The following is a 23,492-nucleotide window of genomic DNA, read 5'->3' on the forward strand; positions in this document are numbered from 1 at the left end:
ACATCTCCAAAGTAAATACATAAATATGATGCCTTAACAAAAGATACCGTACGTCCGAGCACTTCATTTATTGTCATCTCATCTTCCTTGACGTGTACTGTACTGTGACCAGGTGTGTGCAGTAAGAGGTGGGAGGTGAGGGTCGGTGGGGGAGGAAAGCATTCCTTCCTACTCCAACAAACATGCAGCCAACAGCCTTAAGATGGGCCCTGGGTGGACTTAGGGGAGGACAGTGGGACGTGACTTCACAGGGGGATCCATCAATGGCTAAGTTGACAATCTCTCGAGGGACCTGACAACTCCGTGTGGGATTGAGGGCAAGCTGTGACCTCAAAGACTGAGGGGACGGGGGTTATGGGGGAGTTTGTGATGTCGAGGAAGTGTGTGCCTTTCTTAGATCCCTTTCAAGGTTCCACTCGCCCATTCAAGAAGTACATATATCCTCAAATCGGCTTGACCCTGACATTGTTTCAAACAAAATGTGGAGGGAGAAGGGCCTCCTTTGAGAGAAAGCTGTGTATAGCTTTGTCGCTATCCTCCCTCTCCCTTCTTTCCTCGGGCACAATTAATAAGGAAATAGAACTGCCGGGCCAGCTTCCCAAAGGAGGCCGCAGCTTCTCTCTATAATACAGCCCTTCTTTTGTCAATGGGTTGTATTGAATTCCCTCCAAGGCTACTGCGCCACATTGAAGGCCATCTCCAGTATCCCTCCCTCCTTCCCTCTCTCCCTCTCTCATTCTCTTATCATCAAGGGTCTACAGGGGCTAATCTGTCTCACTGTAACATTTGATCCCAGTCTTCGGTCCCAATGCCGACTTTACAATACTTCATATATTGATTCACCCATTGCTTTCTACTAAGCTAAGAGTAGAGAGAGAGGAAAGAGAGGAGAGCGAGATGGAGGGGGGGTGAAAGAGGGTGAGATAGGGAGAAAGAGAGAGAGGTAGGGAGCGAGACGGAGAGATCGTATAAGCGTCTCACTTCGTAATTGGACCACCGTTCTTTTTCCCCCCGCTTTGAACTTTAGTTTCAGGCAAATGTAATTATATACCTTGTATTCTCGGTTTTGAAGAAAAAAAAAGCTCAAATTCTCCCTCGGTGGTGAAGTGGTAAAGTGCCATGTAAAAATGAGAGCTGGGGAAAGCAGTTTGGATTGACTGATTGGTTGGCATTGTCCTCTGAGCTCCATTAGGAAGACATTATCATTGTCCTCTTCAGTGGACCAATTGCCCCCAGGTGGGATAATACAACCAGCTAACAATACCGGACTCAAATCAATGCTCACATATACTGTAGAACAATAGCATGGATTTGATTAATGATATGCTAAATGTGGAATCTTAATGTACTGTGCCTTTTGTGGCTATTTAGCTGATATGGTCATATTATGCTGTTCGGTCGACACTTGGACGGAAAAAAGCACACCCTTAAAACAAATAGGCCAAGGACAAATTATTGTGTCCTTGAGTTGATGTTCCTTCGTTCTCAGTGGACATAGGGGAACCTGTTCAGCAGGCCATCATAGAAGTTGTATCACGTTGGCGCTTAAGTGTCCCATGTCTCTACACAACACCACAGACCAATCAATGATGATTGGCTAACATCAATATTGGATCATGGAAGTAAAAATGCACCTCTGTACAAAAAAAAGAAGAAAAAAAAGTTCCCAATCTACAGTAGCCTATGCTCTTATGAAACCAGATTCATCGAGATTCAAATGAAAAAGCCCATGCAAAGTGCACAAGGTCTAACCCCATATCCAATTTGCATGAGAAGTGCCTATAATCAGATAATCCCCGTAATTAGGCAAGCATACTGTATGACCATCAGAGGTGGAAATAAATTGTTGTTGCCGTGGTGACATATAGTCAAGAAAGGGGATGGAGGACAGCCTTGCCTTTTTTCCCCACCCACATCGTGCCTGTGTGTGAATATGGTGTGTGGCGCTGGAAGAGTTTACAGGGCCAATCATATAAAGCTTTGGGAGATTTGTGTAACTATGAGCGGTATGAATATCAGGCTTCTCCTGTTTGATCGTAACACCTACCGTATCCTATCCTAGCCTTTCCATTGCATGCAAATCAGCCAGATAAGTAAAGGGTTGTCAGTGTTTTATAGCTTCATGCTGTTGCTAGTATTGGCTTAAGCATCTGGCGTGGGGTTGATACACAGATCTATCTGCCGAGCTAAATACTTCATTATGCTAATTGATAAGGTGACACGCTCTCTCGTTCTCAATGCATAGTCTCTGCTTGGCGTATGTTTGTCCCCACCCACCTGCTCACTTGCCAATTTTCGCCCAACCCCTGGTGGTTTGGGCAGGAAACCCTGTAGAAGAGCCTTTTTGCGCCTTGTGCTCGTTTGAAGGATCACTCTGTAATATTTATCTTCCCAGTCCGCCAGTCGCCACACATTACTCCACCTAATGTAAATCAACATCCTCCGCCACTTGACCCTGCTGTCAATATCCGTCCTCATTAAACACTATTCCATCCACCACAAGCGATTTTAAATGGAATCACCCGATGCTTACCGAATTATGCAGAGGGAGCCGCAATGGGAGGATTCCTAATTCATTTGGGGGGGGTGTTAACCCTGCGAGCTCAAATGCCCGGCATTGCTTAATGTTACCGTCATTTGTTTCACTCGGTTTCTGAGCTCTGACAGCACTTTGGCAATGGAGGAGGCACACGATGGACTCCACGAGAACATGAAAGCCCCTTTCTACTCAAGGATGAGTAGGAACCAGGTAATGGCTCCTACTCATCATTTAGGTATGGTAGACAAGAAAAAATCTCCTGAGCCTGATACCAAAATGCCAGGCAGTTAGAAAATGGCACCGGAGGGGATGGCTGGTGTTTTATGGGCTCCTAACCAACTGTGCTATTTTGTCTGTTTTTCCCCATTGTTTGTAACTTATTTTGTACATAATGTTGTTGCTACCATCTCTTATGACCGAAAAAATCTTCTGGATATCAGAACAGCGATTTACTCATCTTGAATTGGAGGAATATGTTTCTTTAATGAGTCCAACGCGAAGGACATAATGCTTCTCCGAGACCAGGCCCAAATCCTTGTCATTCGCATGAAGATGGATATACAGAGGGTGGAGATCGGGGTGCCTTGTGAGAATTTGTCGGCGAGTGGGTCACCCGCTTCTACCTCCGTTCTATTGGCCAATGTGCAATCACTGGAAAATAAACTGGATTATCTCGGCTTGAGACTATCCTACCAACGGGACATTAAAAACTGTTATATCTTATGTTTCACTGTGTCGTGGCTGAACGACGACACAAATAATATACAATTGTCTGTGTTTTCCGTGCATCGGCAGGACAGAACAGCTACATCTGGTAAGATGAGGGGTGGTGGTGTGTGTCTATTTATCGATAACAGCTGGTGCGCGATGTCTAATATTAACAGTCTCGAGTTATTGCGCGCCTGAGGTAGAGTACCTCATAATAAACTGTAGACCACACTATCTACCAAGAGAGTTTATCTATATTTTTCGTAGCTATCTATTTACCACCACAAACAGATGCTGGCACTAAAACCACACTCAACAAGCTGTATAAGGCCATAAGCAAACAAGAAAATGCTCACCCAGAAGCGGCACTCCTAGTGGCCGGGGACTTTAATGCAGGTACATTTAAATCCATTTTACCTAATTTCTACCAGCTTGTGAAATCAGAGAAGAAGAAAAAAACTCTAGATCACCTTTACTCCACACACACAGAGAAGCATACAAAGCTCTTCCTCGCCATCCATTTGGCAAATCTGACTATAATTCTATCCTCCTGATTCCTGCTTACACGCAAAAACTAAAGCAGGAAGTACCAGTGACTCGCTCAATACTGAAGTGGTCAGATGACGCGGATGCTATGCTACAGAACTGTTTTGCTAGCACAGACTGGAATATATTCCGGGATTCATCCAATGGCATTGAGGAGTATACCGCATCTGTTACTGGCTTCATCAATAAGTGCATCGACGAAGTCGTCCCCAAGTTGAACGTACGTACAGATCCCAACCAGAAGTCAACATCCGCACTGAGCTAAAGACTAGAGCTGGCGCTTTCAAGAAGCCGCCCACTACTCCAGGCGCTTATGAAAAATTCCACTATGCCCTCAGACAAACTATCAAACAGGGAAAGCTTCAATACAGGACTAAGATTGAATCCTACTACACTGGCTCTGACGCTCGTTGGATGTGGCAGGGCTTGAAAACTATTACGAACTACAAAGGGGAAACAAGCCGCGAGCAGCCCAGTGACACAAGCATACCAGATGAGCTAAATGCATGAGAATACCAGCTGTTCCGGACGACTGTGGATCACACTCACCGTAGCCGATGTGAGCAAGACCTTTAGACAGGACAACATTCACAAGGCCACGGGCAAGACGGATTACCAGGACGTGTACTCAGAGCATGCGCGGACCAACTGGCAAGTGTCTTCACTGACATTTTCAACCGCTCGCTGATCGAGACTGTAATACCTACATCCTTCAAGTAGACCACCATAGTCCCTGTACCCAAGAACACCAAGGTAACCTGCCTAAATAGCTATCGCCCTGGAGCACTCACGTCGATAGCCATGAAGTGATTTGAAAGGCTGGTGATGGCTCACAACACCATCATCCCCGAAACCCTAGACCCACACCAACAGATCCACAGATGATGCAATTTCAATTGCACTCCACAATGCCCTTTCCCACCTGGACAAAAGGAACACCTATGGGAGAATGCTGTTCATTGACTACAGCTCAGTGTTCAACACCATAGTGCCCTCAAAGCTCATCAATGAGCTAAGGACCCTGGGACTAAACACCTCCCTCTGCAACTGGATCCTGGACTCCCTGACGGGCCACCCCCAGGTGGTAAGGATAGGCAACAACACATGTCACGCTGATTCTCAACATGGGGGCCCATCAGGGGTACATGCTTAATCCCCTCCTGTACTCCCTGTTCACCCACAACTGCTTGGCCATGCACAAATCTAATAGCATCATTAGGTTTGCTGATGACACAACAATGGTAGGCCTGATCACCAACAACGATGAGACAGCCTATAGGGAGGAGATCAGAGACCTGGCAGTGTGGTGCCAGAACAACAACCTCTCCCTTAATGTGAGGGGAAAAAAGGAGATGATCGTGGACTACAGGAAAAGGAGGGGTGAACACGCTCCCAATCACATCAACGGGGCCGTTGTAGAGCGGATCAAGAGTATCAAGTTCCTTGGTGTCCACATCACCAACAAACTATCATGGTCCAAACACACCAAGACAGTCGTAAAGAGGGCACAACAACAGCTTTTCTCCCTCAGGAGACCGAAAAGATTTGGCATGGGTCCCCAGATCCTCAAAAAAAGTCTACAGGTGCACCGTCGAGAGCATCCTGACCCGTTGCATCACCACCTGGTATGGCAACTGCTCAGCATCCAACTAAGGCACTACAGAGGGTAGTATGAATGGCCCAGTACATCACTGGGGCCAAGTTTCCTGTCATCCAGGACCTATTTGCTAGGCGGTCAGAGGAAGGACCAAAATTGTCAAAGACTCCAGTCACCCAAGTCTGACTGTTCTCTCTGCTACCGCACGGCAAGCGGTACCGGCGAGCGAAGTCTAGGTCCAATAGGCTCCATAACAGCTTCTACCCTCAAGCCACAAGAATGCTGAATATCTAATCAAATGGCCACCCAGACAATTTACATTGACACCCACCCACTAATGTTTTAACACTGCTGCTACTCGCTGTTTATTATCTATGTATAGTCTCTTTACCCCTACCTACATGAACAAATTACCTCGACTAACCTGTACCCCAACACATTGACTCGGTATCGGTACCCCCTGTATATAGCCTCTATTTTATTTTTTACTTTCAAATATTTTCTTAACTATTACTTGAACTGCATTGTTTGTTACGGGCTTGAAAGTAAGCATTTCGGCGCATGTGACAAATAAAATTTGATTTGATATATTGGCGGAATTACAACATTTTGAAAATGTAATTAGAATACAGTACAAAGAGACCAGGATCATGCTTATTTAGTTTATCCAAAAACGAATAATTATTTGGAAATGAGACACCTATGAGTTGACAATAGGTGAAACGAACCAGAAAGACTGACACAGCAAAGGAACATTGCATTCAGTCAACAGAGATATGGATTAAGCTGGTATCAAATTGACAACTTTTGTCAACCTGAAGGAAGCTCTGGTGTACTGAGACACAAATGTGACCATCCGTGCAATTTCAAAATAATAATAATTCAAAAATAATGGTTATAGTAATGTGTTGAGAGCAATACACCAAGTTATTTGGCCCATGAATACCAATGTGCCGGAACTGTAGGTTATATCCTATTCATTGTGTAAAAAATTTAAAAAACACAATCAGGTAAAAGTCTTGAAAGTCACTTACAGAAACCCCAATGGAGTCCAAGTATTTCCTTAAAACATGCAGCGTTTCACTCTTGCTCTTACATACCAATTATAGTCAAAGTAAAGTTCACTTCTAACTTTAAATCTAATGACCTTCAATTCTCTTTGGCTTAAGATGCTAGCGCTATCTTTGTTCTTTTTGTTGACATTCGCATCACGTTCTCGGGGATACAAGAAAAGGGAGAACTAAAACAACTACTAGTGTGAACTCGTACAATTCAGATACCAATAGAGGTTCTACACAGACAGTAAGCCCACTCGCTCAGAGCAGACCTATTACATTACACGCTTCACAAACGCTTCATATTCACAACAAAACTGAACATGCCGAGTAGGCTCTGTTGAAGTTTCCCATTTCAAATATGAGTGCGGAAAGTAATTTGTTTAATTAATTAGGCAAACGCAGGGATGCCCTGGTGTACAGCACTGAATGCCCTGGCAAAAGGAGATTAATTAAGGGATGTCTGGCTTGGACACGTTGAAATTTACAAAACTATTTTTGATGGGGTTTGTATGGATCCAATGGGATCGGATTAGCATTATCATATTTCTGATGGATAGCCGTGGCCGGGGATGCTGGGATATCCTCAGGTGACATTTCACTTCGGCTGCGGGGAGCGTTCCGAATTACCATACAATATGCAGATGGTGAGAGTTGTAAATACCGTGTAGATGGAACTGTGTGAATGAGTCAGATAGTGTGTGTACCATGAATAGGCCTACAGTGTATAAGATGTGTGTGGGTGTATGTCTGTAGAAAGCCTCGGGCATAACTGCCAGGATGGTCAATTACCTTCTATAGCTCCCAGCTGAACAATATTCTCACACACACACACACACACACACACACACACTCAAGGCAGCTGTGAGCAGGGGAGGCCGAGGTTGCGTCCCAAATGGCAGAGCTTTGGTCAAAAGTATTGCATTAGATAAGGAATAGGGTGCCATTTGGGGAAGCAGATAGTATGTGGGTGTGATTGGAGCATATTTTTGGGCTAGGTCGGAACACACTGGGAGTGTGTGTGTGTGTGTGTGTGGGGGGGGGGGCAACAGGGGACCGTAACTGGATTACCATCCCAAAGTAGGGCAGTGCCCCCCAGAGTACCCATCTCCATCACCCCCCTGGGGTAGGAAGAGAGACTGTGGAGAGAAAAGAAACCCCTACGCGAGCATTAAAACCAGGCCCTAAATAGAAGCATTCCAAAACATCTGGGACTAGTCTGCTGAAAGCATCTAGTAATGCATGATCTTTTCTCCACCTCAAAGAATAAACACTAAGCCAATTCAAGGATAACAAAAGAATACAATTCTCCTACCTTGGCCTTGATAAAAATACCGGGGAGTTATACTTTGTGTATCTGTATCTCTATTTTCCATTGTGGAGAGAGAATTATGGCATCACAGCAGTCACAGCGTTTAATATGCAACCTATTGTCCAACACAGTTTATCTTCCGGGCTCTTTTGTCAGGTTGGCAGTAAATTAACGGCTTCATAATGCCTCTATTCCCTTCGGATCAATAGAGCAATACACAGACAGGTGCGTGACATGTCGAAGTCACGTGACTCCACTCCCAATGACCATTTTTGCAAAACAAACTATGCTGGAGAGCTAGTTTTGATTAGCGTGCCGCTAAAAGTGAGCTGCAGCCCAGCCCAAAGATAAGGCACCAAAGCAATTCAATTTGCTTTGAATCTCCTGTTAATGGTTTCACCGTAGCAAATTAGCATGTTTATGGACCATGGCATAATGCCTCCCCCCGTTCCCAAACCCTAGTTTAAGCTGAATTTAAATTACTTAATTTACTTTCCACTGAAACAATTGTCAGAAGCCAAAAGGAAAACGGTCAAATCTGAGGTGATTGCAATTTGTTCAGAGGGATGAAAAAAATGCCAGCGAAGTGATCTCAATAATGAGGAGACCAGTGTATTGGTCATTTCTTTCTTTCGCACACATTTTACTATCTTTCCTACACGCACTATGCAAAGGCTTTGATAAATGACTCCGAGAAAGACATTTCCATTTCTATTGTCCAGAGAGTGAGAAAAACAGTGAGATAAAGTCAGACAGACTAAAAGATACATAGAAACAGGTAGAGGGACAGAAAAAGAGAGATGAGAGAGGTAAAAGAGGTAAAAGAGAAAGAGAGATAAAGAGAGAGATAGAGAGAGGTAAAAGAGAGAGATAGAGAGGTAAAAGAGAGAAAGAGAGGTAAAAGAGAGAGAGGTAAAAGAGAGAGAGAGAGGTAAAAGAGAGAGGTAAAAGAGAGAGGCTAAAGAGAGAGGTAAAAGAGAGAGGTAAAAGAGAGAGGTAAAAGAGAGAGGTAAAAGAGAGAGGCTAAAGAGAGAGGTAAAAGAGAGAGGTTAAAGAGAGAGGTTAAAGAGAGAGGTTAAAGAGAGAGGTTAAAGAGAGAGGTTAAAGAGAGAGGTTAAAGAGAGAGGTTAAAGAGAGAGAGAAAGAGAGAGGTAAAAGAGAGAGGTAAAAGGAGATTGAAAGAAAGCCAGAGACAGAGGGATACATCGGGATCAGAGGAGAGAGGGAAGAAAGAGACATTGGAAAAGCATGAAACTTGGGAAAAATGTTTAGTAAATATAAATGGTGAGACGAAAAATGTTTAACAAATATAAATAGTGAGACGAAAAATGTTTAGCAAATATAAATAGTGAGACAGACACTGAAACAAACAGTCACATGAAATGGGGCAACGGCGTCCCGGGCTTACCCAGAGCTGCTGGCGCAAACAGGCTGGCGAAGAGGAGCAGGCGTGCAGACCACATGGCCCCTCCGCCTGGCTGTCGATCCGCCCAATGGAGGGGTCAGGCCTTCCCTGGTGAGCCCAAAGCGAGCGCTCCGTCTGTTAGGTTCCTTCCGCTGAACTGCAGTCCTGTTATGGTCCGGTTTTACGGTTCTCAAAGCCTATCCTGAAAAGAACGTGCAAAAGAGAAAGAGAGAGAGCAATGTGTTTAAGTTATAGAAAGTACTAAATGAATAGTTTAATTCAAGTTGTGAATCTTATCTGGTGTACAAAGACAAAGTGTCAAGGAATATTCCCTACATGGCAATGTTTTGTGAAATAAGATGACCTTTTAGTTTGTACAGTAAAGACTCTAGCAAGCCTCAGGCTACGAGTCACGTATTCTTCCAACTGTCAGCCAATGAAAGTTAAAGGGGGATAGTCAGTTGTCAGTTGTACAACTGAATGCCTTCAACTGAAATGTGTCTTCAGCATTTAACCCAACCCCTGAATCAGAGAGGTGCAGGGAGGCTGCCTTAATTGAGATACAGCTAGTTGCTTAACATGAGTGTGAGGGACTGCTCAACCGTACAACACTATAACAGATACTTTTGGATTGACTGCTGGTTAACCATGTTGTGTCAACCAGCCCCAGTTACTCCCACAGAGAGTACAGTACTCTCTCACCAACAAAAATGATTCCAGTCAGTGTCTGAGTGGATTTTTGGACATCTGATGATAATTGCAACCAGAAAAGTGTGTGACATATTTTTCCTTTCCTGTGGGTGTGAGCAGTATCTTCACAGTTTGAGATTTGTCAGCGGCGGAGAATGTGTAGTACAGTGCGTCACACAATGGCCATTGTGGTCTAGCTGCCTTTTCCCATCGACAGAAAACAAAATGGCCTCCCATGCAACTGTATTGAGCAGCATGGAGTCGTAGTGACCATTTGACCTGTGGTAAGTGCACGGGAGTGCAGTCACTCGTGAACTTGTGACACTGGCGGATGACAATCAGGATGAAGCTCTTGCCTGTTAGCATACAACGGGTTGGTCATGAACAGGAAATACTGTGTGTTGATTAGGACTTGTCAAACAAAGGTAGCGTGACAAGTTAGTGAATATCATACGCATATCCTCTGCTATTCACCATTTGATGATGTATAGTTTGATAGGATTCAGAATAATAACAGGATCAAAGGCTTCATTAAAAATATCAAGGTTAAAACAGATTTAGTGAATATTAAATGATGTATTATCATTTATTCTACTGTATCTGCTATTACAAAATATAATACCAAATTATAATCTAGGTCTATTTAATCCAAAGAGGACAGACAATGTTTATACCTTCTAAAATCGTATTATTGTTGCAGATTAGGCCGTTATGCTGCTCTTAATCTCTATTTTTTTCAAATGTCTGAAACCATGTTGGTTTCGAAAGACAGAATATGCAAGACTGACTTCTAAAGGTGAAATCATAGTTTAGAGAGCAGAACACACAACCAGTCAAACCAGAATGGCTTTACTCCGTACTTCCATCCTTCCTGTACTCAATCTCAATTCCCATCCATGCTATCTCCTCTGGTTGCGCTCTCCATCTCTCTCTTGATAATCTGCATTCCTCTGTTGCATGGCATTTTCAGATCAAATGTAGCAGGAACTCAATCTCTCCCAAAATCCAAACTAGATGAAGAATAATCCGATTTCGGGGACAGCTATTGGAATTAAAAAATGGAGAGGGGTGCAGCCCATCAAGAGTGACCCATCCCATACAATGGGATTTTGTAGAGTGCATTAATATAGGGTTATAGGTCATTGTACTGTAGTTATCAGTAGTTGTATGCCCTAGTCACAGGGGTGGGCAACTCCAGTCCTCGGGGGCCTGTCACGCCTTGGTCTTAGTATTTTGTGTTTTCTTTAATTATTTGTTCAGGCCAGGGTGTGACATGGGTTTATTGTGTTGTCGTATTGGGGTTTTTGTAGGCATTGGGATTGTGGCTGATTAGGGGTGTGTCTAGCATAGGCTTGGCTGCCTGAGGTGGTTCTCAATCAGAGTCAGGTGATTCTCGTTGTCTCTGATTGGGAACCATATTTAGGTAGCCTGGGTTTTACTGTGTATTTTGTGGGTGATTGTTCCTGTCTCTGTGTAGTGTTCACCAGATAGGCTGTAATTAGGTTTTCACGTTTCATTTGTTGTTTTTGTATTTATTTAGTTATTTCATGTATCGCTATTTTTTCATTAAAGAACATGAGTAACCACCACGCTGCATTTTGGTCCGACTCTCCTTCGACAGACGAACGCCGTTACAGAATCACCCACCACACACGGACCAAGCAGCGTGGTAACAGGCAGCGACAGCAGGAAAAGCGAAAGGAGGAATGGACATGGGAAGATGTGTTGGATGGCAAAGGTTGTTACACTTGGGAGGAGATACTGGCCGGAAGAGATCGCCTCCCATGGGAACAGGTGGAGGCACTTAGGAGAGCAGAGGCAGCCGGAGATAAGAGCCGACGATACGAGGGAACACGGTTGGCAAGGAAGCCCGAAAAGCAGCCCCAAAAATTTATTGGGGGGGGACTCAGGGAGAGAGTGGCAGAGTCAGGAGTCAGACCTGAGCCAACTCTCCCTGTTAATCGTGAGGAGCAGCGATCAAAGGACTTCTGGACTTGGGAAGAGATATTGGACGGAAAAGGACCCTGGGCACAGCCTGGTGAATATCGACGCCCAAAGAAGAACTGGAGGCGGCGAGAGCGGAGAGGCGCTGGTATGAAGAGGCAGCACGGCGACGCGGATGGAAGCCTGAGAGTCACCCCCAAAAATGTATTGGGGGGGGCTCACAGGGAGTATGGCGATGCCAGGTAGGAGACCTGCGCAAACTCCCTGTGCTTACCGAGGGGCTAAAGAGACCGGGCAGGCACCGTGTTATGCTAGTGAGTGCACGGTGTCTCCAGTGCGGGTGCATAGCCCGGTAAGGTACATACCAGCTCTTCGTATTAGCCGGGCTAGAGTGGGCATCGAGCCAAGTAAGGTTGGGCAGGCTCGGTGCTCAAGAGCTCCAGTGCGCCTGCACGGTCCGGTCTATCCAGAGCCACCTCCACACACCAGTCCTCCGGTAGCAGCTCCCCGCACCAGGCTTCCTGTGCGTGTTCTCGATCCAGTACCACCAGTTCCAGCACCACGCACCATGCCTTCAGTGCGCCTCGCCTGTTCAGCACAGCCAGAGCCATCCTTCTCTCTAGCGCTGTCGGAGCCTCCCGCCTGTTCAGCGCAGCCAGCGCTTTCCTCCTCTCCTGCGCTGTTGGAGCCTCCCGCCTGTTTAGCGCAGCCAGAGCCTTCCTCCTCTACAGCGCTGCCGGAGCCTCCCGCCTGTTCAGCACAGCCAGAGCTTTCCTTCCCTCTAGCTCTGCCGGAGCCTCCCGCCTGTTCAGCACAGCCAGAGCCATCCTTCTCTCTAGCGCTGTCGGAGCCTCCCGCCTGTTCAGCGCAGCCAGCGTTTTCCTCCTCTCCTGCGCTGTCGGAGTCTCCCGCCTGTTCAGCGCTTCCAGAGCCTTCCTCCTCTACAGCGCTGCCGGAGCCTCCTGCCTGTTCAACGCAGCCAGAGCTGTCAGTCTGCATGGAGCAGCCAGAGCTGCCAGGTTGCATGGAGCAGCCAGAGCTGCCAGTCTGCATAGAGCTGCCAGTTTGCATGGAGCAGCCTGAGCTGTCAGTCTGCATGGAGCAGCCAGAGCTGCCAGTCTGCATGGAGCAGCCTGAGCTGTCAATCTGCATGGAGCAGCCAGATTTGCCAATCTACATGGAGCAGCCAGAGCTGTCAGTCTGCATGGAGCAGCCAGAGCAGCTAGATCCGCCAGTCAGCCATGATCTTCCAGATCTGCCAGTCAACCAGACTCTTCCAGATCCGCCAGCCAGCCAGGATCTGCCGGAGCCAACTACCTGCCTGAGCTTCATCTCAGTACTGGGCTTCCTCTCAGTACTGGGCTTCCCTCAGTACTGGGCTTCCCCTCAGTACTGGGCTTCCCCTCAGTCCCGGGCTTCCCCTCAGTCCCGGGCTTCCCCTCAGTCCCGGGCTTCCCCTCAGTCCCGGGCTTCCCCTCAGTCCCGAGCTGCCTCAGTCACGAGCTGCCCCTCAGTCCAGTGGGGTTCTGGGTGAGGACTACGAGGTCATGGTCGGCGGCGAGGGTGGACTATCCCAGGACGCAAGGGGGAGGAACTAAGACATTTATGGAGTGGGGTCCACGTCCCGAGCCGGAGCCGCCACCATGGACAGACGCCCACCCGGACCCTCCCTATGGTTTTGAGGTGCGTCCGGGAGTCCGCACCTTGGGGGGGGGTTCTGTCACGCCTTGGTCTTAGTATTTTGTGTTTTCTTTAATTATTTGTTCAGGCCAGGGTGTGACATGGGTTTATTGTGTTGTCGTATTGGGGTTTTTGTAGGCATTGGGATTGTGGCTGATTAGGGGTGTGTCTAGCATAGGCTTGGCTGCCTGAGGCGGTTCTCAATCAGAGTCAGGTGATTCTCGTTGTCTCTGATTGGGAACCATATTTAGGTAGCCTGGGTTTTACTGTGTATTTTGTGGGTGATTGTTCCTGTCTCTGTGTAGTGTTCACCAGATAGGCTGTAATTAGGTTTTCACGTTTTGTTTGTTGTTTTTGTATTTATGTAGTTATTTCATGTATCGCTATTTTTTCATTAAAGAACATGAGTAACCACCACGCTGCATTTTGGTCCGACTCTCCTTCGACAGACGAACGCTGTTACAGGGCCTGATTGCTGATTAATCAAATGTAATTCTAAACTGAAGATCATGATTAGGTGATTATTGGAGTCCGGTGTGTTAGCTGGGTCTTAACTGTGACACCAATCAGGCCCACGAGGACTGGAATTGCCCAAGCACATTAAAACTCCCTGAAAAACACATTGAACTCCCCATAGAATAATGCAACTATCTTGAATCTATGACCGTAAAAAGTTGGTGTTCTGTCTGTGGCTATACCTCCTACTTTGTAGCTTACTTTGTTTAACATAGGTCAAACGTTTCTGGTAGCCTTCCAAAAGTTTCCCACAGTGAGTTGGGTGAATTTTGGCCCATTCCTCCTGACAGAGCTGGTGTAACTGAGTCAGGTTTGTAGGCCTCCTTGTTTGCACACGCTTTTTCAGTTCTGCCTCACATATTCTATAGGATTGAGGTCAGGGCTTTGTGATGGCCACTCCAATACCTTGACTTTGTTGTCCTTAAGCCATTTTGCCACAACTTTGGAAGTATGCTTGGGGTCAATGTCCATTTGGAAGACCCATGTGCGACCAAGCTTTAACTTCCTGACTGATGTCGTGAGATGTTGCTTCAATATATCCAAATAATTATCCACAAAATGTTCCTACCTCATGATGCCATCCATTTTGTGAAGTTCGCAGCAAAGCACCCCCACAACATGATGCTGCCACCCCCATGCTTCACGGTTGGGATGATGTTCTTCGGCTTGCAAGCCCCCCTTTTCCCTCCAAACATAACAATGGTCATTTTGGCCAAACAGTTCTATTTTTGTTTCAACAGACCAGATTTCTCCAAAAAGTACGATCTTTGTCACCATGTGCAGTTGCAAACCATAGTCTGGCTTTTTAATGGTGGTTTTGGAGCAGTGGCTTCTTCCTTGATGAGCGGCCTTTCAGGATATGTCGATATAGGACTCGTTTTACTGGATATAGATACTTTTGTACCTGTTTCCTCCAGCATCTTCACAAGGTCCTTTGCTGCTGTTCTAGGATTTATTTGCACTTTTCGCATCAAAGTACGTCTCTAGGAGACAGAACGCATCTCCTTCCTGAGTGGTATGACAGCTGCGTGGTCCCATGGTGTTTATACTTGCATACTATTGTTTGTACAGATGAAGAGGTACCTTCAGGCATTTGGAAATTGCTCCCAAGGATGAACCAGACTTGTGGAGGTCTACAATAAAAAAAATTCAGAGGTCTTGGCTGATTTCTTTTGATTTTCCCCATGATGTCAAGCAAAAAAGCACTGAGTTTGAAGGTAGGCCTTGAAATACATCACCAGGTACACCTCCAACCTCCAACTCAAATGATGTCAATTAGCCTATCAGAAGCTTCTAAAGCCATGACATCATTTTCTGGAATTTTCCAAGCTGTTTAAAGGCACAGTCAACTTACTGTATGTAACTTCTGACCCACTGGAATTGTGATTCAGGGAATTATAAGTGAAATAATCTGCCTGTAAACAATTCTTGGAAAATTACTTGTGTCATGCACAAAGTAGAAGTCCTAACCAACTTCAAAAACTACTATTTGTGAACAAGAAATTTGTGAGTGGTGTATGTAAACTTCAGACTTCAACTGTATGTAGATGGGCTGTATTGAGGCTGTATTGAGGATAATGCAGAGCCTGTGCTGAACCCAAACAATGGTGGTCTAGTGAGGGTAACTGGTCTAGACCATAACTCATTAGTTTTGTAGACAGGGTTTAAGGCCTGTGCACGAGGTACTCTGGAATGGCATCCCATTATGAAGCAATACAGAGACCTTGCATATGAGTTAATCATTTTTCTTTTTCTACTGGGGGAGGAAAGAAAAATAAGATCTCAGGCAGGATACGATTGATACAGGAAATTTGAAGCCTGAAATGTCGGTCCCTGAACTGGGTGATGCACAGTGAAGAAAGTGTAATGTCAACATGCTACCAGGCAAGGGCCATGTTCATTATGCAGCAAACGGAAAAAAAATCAGACAAACAGAGAGGGACAACCTGTATTTGTCCAATAAGAAACATTCCATTTCATATACTTTGAACAGGACCTAACTAGTTGGAGACATTCCCCCCAAAAAATAAAAATAAAAAACAAGATGAAAAGAAAGATCGCTGGCAACATGAACAAAGATGAAGGATTTGAGGGGACACCATCACGGATTCCTCAGTTGTCGTCTTCAGCAGTGTCCTCTTTGTTTTTTATTTTTATTTTACCGAAACTGTCAGAAAAATACATGAGGCTAGTCACCAGAATGACAGGGGCTGCTGCTACTGACAAGGGACAATGAGAAATCAAGACAGCCAATCACCATGGACATAAGTGTCGCTTTCACTCTATATCTCTGTGCGTGTGTGTGTGTGTGTGTCAAAAAAAAGAGTCTGAAAGTATTTCTCAATTTTCACATTCACATCTCACTATGAAAGGAATATGAAAGCAGCTACTAACATGAGTGTTACTTGGAATTAACTCATTACATTAAGCACATTACATGCTTTTAGAAGTCTTGTGATCACAATCATTAACATGCTCCCGCTACAAAAAGAAGTGTGAGCATAAGTAGGAAAAGAAAGCCACTCAGGAACACATCTGAAAATACATATTGATGACATAAGGGGCTGGACCGGGTTCAATCAAAAAAAAAGTACAAGACAGACTCCGTTGAAAACCTACACTAGGTTGCCAACTCCTTTTGTATTCAGAGGAGCCTTGTGATACTTTATAGTGGCAGGCTTTTGAAAGGTACTTGTTCAGTTTTAAGAGAACTCCCTTTAGATGAGGCTTCCAAACTCACTGCAATGATGCCGGTTAAATCCACTTCAATTAAACCACTTCATTACGGACTCAGTCTCAGACAGCAAACTTTTTCATCCGTGTTGTTTTGCTGTTATTTTAGCATTCCGCCAGTGCCAAAGGGCCTAGATGGGTCCTGACGGCTTTAATTAACTGTTTTTCCACGGTCTAACTGGTTAAAACAACGGGGAAAATAAGGTGGATGAAGATAGGAGGAGGAAGTGTGTGTGTGTGTGTGTGTGTGTGTGTGTGTGTGTGTGTGTGTGTGTGTGTGTGTGTGTGTCCCATGTTGACTAACAATGCACTCATTAAAAAGACAAGATGCAAAGACAGTGGAAACATATATAATATATGGGAGAAACAAAAAAGGTACTGTAAATCATTTGGCTGGCCAAATGAGCAAATGTAAAAAATAAAAATAAAAAAAAGGTCCCTAATTCAGTTCAGATGAGTTCTAGGGAACATGGAGCTACAAGGATGGCTTACCCTTCAGTTGTAATGGAAAGTATTGATCCACGCAAAAGCAATATCTAGTGTTCTCTTCACAAACCGTCATCCAGATTCATCATCGAATACCTTTTGTCTTTAATTTTAGAATATATATATATTTTTACAAATAAAACAGTCTTGGAAAGGTGATGTTTATGTATTGGTTCAAATAAACTACCTAGATGGTGCCGTGCAAATGTTTCCTGGCTAAATAATAACTAGTAAGTACATTAGCTATCAGACTACTTGCTCAGCAATTCCATTTGAGTCCCTTAAAGGGGAAATCAGCAGTTTCTACATACATTTTTGGACTTATAAATTCATGATATTTATCCATTGGTTCACACCTGCCTCTTTGCAAACGAATGGAATCATGAACAGTCTTTTTTTATGTGTCGCCTGCATCCCCCAGATTTGCCTTTTTAGCAGCGCAAATTCACCAGTCTCTAAAACGGCTCCACTTTCTCACTTCACCTCTTTACCTCCCAGATTGGAAACATTTCTTGAGGTATTGTGTAGAAAGACATGACTTCAAATTTAAAACTACTGAGCATTTAGGAATTCAGTGTATTATTAGTTGGATATAGTCTAGGCCTATACATGTATGACCAGGACAACTTTCTAAGTAAGAGAACTTTAAACATTTAACATTTAAAGGTGTGGGGGGGATTGATCTGAGGGCCTTCAAAAGGGGGGTTGCCCACACCAGTTGCCCATCCCTGTTCTTAGTCCACAACATTTGTATTTTTGGGTGTAGGTACCCTTTAATTAATGTGCCACCTAGCAAGAGGCTGTTGTTTAGCTGTGTTTTTGTAGCGCACGTGAATAGAGTGAAAAATAAAAAATAAAAACACTGGATTGAGGAAAATAATTATGATATCATTCTGCCAGGTCAGCACAGGTTACTTTGTATTTAACATTTCATTGAGAAGATTTTTGGGAAAGTCTTTCCATCTACCAGAATACTGTTTTAATTAGCATCATCGCTAATGGCACACAAAGTGGTAGACACGTGCTCTGCACACGCACAGACGGGCATACTCATTGCCTCTTCAGAAAGTTGCAGGAAATAAGAATCACTGATGCATTCTGTTCATGTCTTTATGATAAGCTTTGGCAATTGAATACATTTTTTTGTTACATTTAGTTGATTCCCTACTGGATTTCGACTCATCGTTAGCACTTACATTATATGAGACATGCAAATTCACAAGCATCAATCTGTCCACAACGCACAAACATTGTACTGGGAGGCGGGACAGACTGCAGGCTGCGTTACACGGTCATCCCTCCCTTTGTGACTAACAGGCACCTATCCTATCAATAGATCACTAGAATATGCATTTAGTTCATTCTGGCAGGAGATGGCTCGACGGACTAGCGAATTGAAACTTTTCAAATGAAAAGTAGACCTAGAAGTGGAAAAAGTAGCCGGCTGAAAATTAGTGTTCAACTGGCTGATTAGCTGACGCTAATGGAAAACACTGATTAATTCAGAATCATAAGTAATATTCGAATAAATCCTGTGAATGTGATAATACGATCATCTGTGTGCTCCATTGATGTTGTTTGTGCGGAGCTTGATTAGTAATGCCTAGGAATAAAATGTGAACACTAATTGAGAAGTCTATGTAAAGGTGTGACGATTTTATGCACTTCATTAAGTGTGACTGAACAGTCGCTGATACTTCAGTGTGAATCATTTCTTATATTTACCCCCTTTCAAGGGTATAACTTTACAACTGTATAGCCAATAGCCTGTGTCTGCAGATCGAATGAGGTGAATGAACCTACAGCAGCCAAGGTGATAATGGCTGGGGTCATTTTTGTACATTTTTGCTGTTCTCCAAATCTCTTCTTAATTTAAAAAAAAAATGTATATATGACCTTCAACTCATTCCCCCCTTCCGGACCTCACTAAAACTCAAACACTGGTTACGGACCTGAAATCTAGCTAGCTGCTAACAAACTTGCTAGTTGACAAGCTTATCAGTTGCATTTGAATTTCAGGGCCTTTAGTGTAAAAACACCTTCCGTTTACCTGACAGTTATAACCTCTTCATGGCTGACAAGTATTGAGATATTAAGAACAGTAGAGTTGACTGTTCGACAATTAGGCTTCCAAACACCTGCTGTCTTCAGTATCAAAACAGCATGAAAACACTGGTCTTTCTCAAGGGACACGGCGGGAAAGTTAAATAAATAGCAGTCAAACACAAAACAACGTTATCCCCCACAATACACCTGGCGGCTGTTTGTGTGTATGTGTGTGTGTGGTTAGATCAAAGTGTGCGTAGAGATGCCTTGCGTATATTCAGCTTCATAGATCCAACAGCAGGGGCCTCCAACCACCTCAGGCTCCAGCAGAGCTACCTGATGTGCAGGCTTGTTCCAGCCCAACACCAACACTCACCCCAGATGGAATAACAGGTGGATTATTTGGTGTGTTACAGTAGGGCTGAAACAAAAGCCTGCACTCACAGAAGCTGTGAAGCCTGTCCTACAGGATTCCTGACATGAAATAAATGATATAATCCAATGGCATGACTTTGTGATATCATCCCAAATACCATGATTATGCTTAGTGAACAGGTTGAGAACTCTCGCTGAATGTGTGATATAACATTGTGAGAGTGTCAATTTATTTCCCTGAACTGGTTAGAGAAGTCGCCAAGTCAAATAACTTCAGCATGCAAAGCAGTCAGTACGCTAGTCTGTGACCCTGCTTTTTCCATCGGATGATACTGCAATCAGTTGGCACTATGAAACTAGTATCACCATTCAATCTCTCGCTGCACTGCTTCTCACTCTGAATACGTTCCAGGATCCATCAGTAATCAGGTACGGCAAACCGTTTCACAAATTTGGATACGCGACCAACCACTCGTTTGCATATCATGGGCTTGTAAAGCGTGATTGCCACAAGCTCCATGATTGAACACACATTTGTTCAGACAAAAATCCACTACTTGCATAATTCGAAAAAGTAATGTATTGCTTTGAATGCTAACGCTTCAAACCTCTCAAAACACACTTCGACAGCTATATTTTATAAATATAACTAATTTACTCCATGGGAGTGCTACTTTTTCAAGCTTCCAAGATGTACTCGTCAACATGATTTGGGTTATCATATACAACACCTGTTTAGAAACGTGGGTAGCTAGGCCTATATGGGTATGAAAACGATTGGAGAAAATGTTCTGTACATCACCACCTATAATTAGTTCAGGTCGCTCAACAGTTTCTCCCAGATACGTTTTCATTAGGGTGGAATGAGCCTATGCATTCATACAATATGAGCAGCAACAAAGTGCAACCCGATCCTCAATGTTATCTGATGGGAGCATGCTAAATATGATGTTACCATGTCATGCCTGCTTGAATCACTCCCACATACACTATTTAATTAAGAATAGTATTTTAGGGTTAAATACCAGCCCAGTAGATGTCTACATCAGCCAGTAGCCTATTGGCCCTGCTACAAAGATTATTGAAGGCAAAAAAAAGCCTGACACTGTGTGGAGTAGGGAACCCTACAAATTGGCAATTTTATTTACAACACTTTGTGGGCCCTCCCCTTGATAGGATAATGGCACAGAGGCTTTTTCTAAAATATTTTATGATATTGAAGAACACATTGGGAGTGATCTTAGACTGTTCCTCCATACAGAATCCCACATCCTGTTTATCCTTTGTGCTCATGGACTCCCCTCTTCAATTCAAACCACAGGTTTTCAATGGGGTCCAAGTCCGGAGACGGAGATGGCCATTGAAAAATATTGAACATGTGGTTAATTAACCATTTGGATTTTGATGTGAGCTTGCTTGACATCACTGTGCAATTGTGGCCAAGGTTTAGCCTCCTGGCAGAGGGAATCAAAAATATCCTGGTACTGGGTAAAGGTCATGATGCCTTTGACTTATTCATTTATTAGTCACAGGCATAATTGCAGGGTACAGTGAAATTCTTAAGATCCGAGCTCCAACAGTCAATAAGTATTCATCCCATTTGTTATGCCAAGGATAAATAAGTACAGGAGTAAAAATGTAGATAATGAGTTGCAGGTCACGCATGGCCAACGATGACACTACTTGGTTATCCACTTGGCATGGTTAGCTCCCTTTTCATTTCAGTGGTGGATAGTTCTCACTCATTAGTCTTCATAATCTCTATCCTACCTCGTGCTTAGATGAAGAATTTACTCTCAAGTTGTGATTTATATGGGAAGTTCAAGACCAATCCAAAATACATATCTTATATTACCCCCCTTGATGAGCATATACTATATCTGCAATAACTAGAAACACTAAATCAAGTTATTTATTGCCTGAGTGAGAATCAACAAAAATCACATATTGCTGTTGTATCCATCCATGAGTCATATATTTAAAATGCAAACATGTCAATGATGTACTATAAAACAAACAGTGCATTGTCATGCATGAACTGGGATACCCCCCCCCCCCCTTTAAAAAAACATAGTTTCTTCCGAAAGTATTCACACCCCTAGACTTTTTCCACATTGTTGTATAACAGCCTGAATTTAACATGGATTAAATGGAGATGTGTCACTGGCCTACACACAATATCACACAATGTCAACGTATGAAATAAAAAGCTGAAATATCTTGAGTCAATAATTATTCAACCCCATTGTTATGGCAAGCCTAAATACGTTATGGAGTAATGAGTTGCATGGACTCACTGTGGGTGCAATAACAATGTATAACATGATTTTTGAATGACTACCTCATCTCTGTACCCCACTCATACAAGAATTTAAGGTCCCTCAGTCGAGCAGTGAATTTTAAACACAGATTCAATCGCAAAGACCAGGGAGGTTTTTCAATGCCCCGCAAAGTAGAAGAATTATGTTTTTATACATTTTTAGAAATTAAATAATACATTTGCAAAAATTTCAAAAAACCTGTTTTCGCTTATCATTATGGGGTATTGTGTGTAGATTGATGAGGGAAAACATTAATTAAATTAATTTTATAGTAAAGCTGTAACGTAACGAAATGTGGAAAAAGTCAAGGGGTCTGAATACTTTCTGAATGCTCTGTATATAAACACTTGAATGAAAACAGTGTAGGTAAAAAGCTACAGTATCTCGGTGTCTACATCATTGTTTTTTGTGAAATATTTGCTTGACCTTGAAGGACTTGATGGACAATGGGGTTACCGTAAGTGAGGAAGAAGTCTGTTGCTAAATAAGGTCACTGCCCCATAAAACAAGTATACAACAACTCGTACCAAACTGGCCTCTCAGTCATACTCTGAGAAAAAAGTAATAACCACTAAGACCACAAAGGCGGCTCCTCGTGCTGGTAAGATTGACTGTTATTTTATGCATCACAACATAGATGTGCAGTGTATGTCATTTAAACCAGGACCTGTATTTATCAAGCATCTTCGAGTAGGAGAAGGGTAAACCATTTGAATTGAATCACTTTTTGATAGCACGCCTTTTGATTAAATCCAAAATTTCCATGCATGTTTGCTAAAAGATTCAGGAGATAAAAGGTGCTAAGTTGACCCCCATCATATCATGAGACATCCATGTCTTCATCACTGGAAAAGATAAACGTTTGAGTTTGATATCATTTAAAAGCTTACAAAACAGTGTTTTCAAACAATTGTATATTTTCTTTGCCCCCCAAAAAATAACATTTTCATTTTTAAACTAATCTGTTAATTATCTTAAAACTAGTAAACTCATATTTGTTTTCATATCCGCATATGTTGTAGCTTGAAACCTTTTTGAAATCTGAGGTTGTGCTCTGACCTCCATCGGTTGAGAAACAACATGCTCTTGAATATTTCATTTTACAAGAACAAGAACAACGTTTTCGTCTTTTGAGCTTCTAGTCAAATCTATGCAGCCTACTCAATCACTTTTCATAGCTACTGTTTACAGGCCTCCTGGGCCATATACAGCGTTCCTCACCGAGTTCCCTGAATTTCTATCGGACCTTGAAGTCATAGCAGATAATATTCTCATTTTTGGTGACTTTAATATTCACATGGAGAAGTCCACAGATCCAAAAGGCTTTCAGAGCCATCATCGACTCACTGGGTTTAGTCCAACATGTCTCTGGACCTACTCACTGCCACAGTCATACTCTGGACCTAGTTGTGTCCCGTGGAATAAATGTTGTGGATCTTAATGTTTTTCCTCAAAAAGGACCACTATTTTATTACATTTGCAATCGCAACAAATAATCTGCTCAGACCCAACCAACCAAGGACCATCAAAAGTTGTGCT

At 43.5% G+C, this 23,492-nt stretch overlaps 1 protein-coding gene across 4 annotated transcripts in view; it reads right to left on the reverse strand.

The window, feature by feature from the left end:
* The window catches only part of LOC112259967 (adhesion G protein-coupled receptor L3), a 342,605-nt gene that overhangs the window by 216,489 nt on the left and 102,624 nt on the right, over positions 1 to 23,492 (reverse strand). For all 4 annotated transcript variants that reach the window (XM_042328358.1, XM_042328359.1, XM_024434684.2 and 1 more), the window contains exon 3: positions 9,166 to 9,364. In XM_042328358.1, coding sequence (XP_042184292.1) covers positions 9,166 to 9,220 — 55 coding nt within the window. In that variant the 5' untranslated portion in view covers positions 9,221 to 9,364. The remainder of the gene's footprint in view (positions 1 to 9,165; positions 9,365 to 23,492) is intronic.

This window comes from Oncorhynchus tshawytscha, linkage group LG10 (assembly GCF_018296145.1).
Source record: "Oncorhynchus tshawytscha isolate Ot180627B linkage group LG10, Otsh_v2.0, whole genome shotgun sequence".
Taxonomy (NCBI): Eukaryota; Metazoa; Chordata; class Actinopteri; order Salmoniformes; family Salmonidae; genus Oncorhynchus; species Oncorhynchus tshawytscha.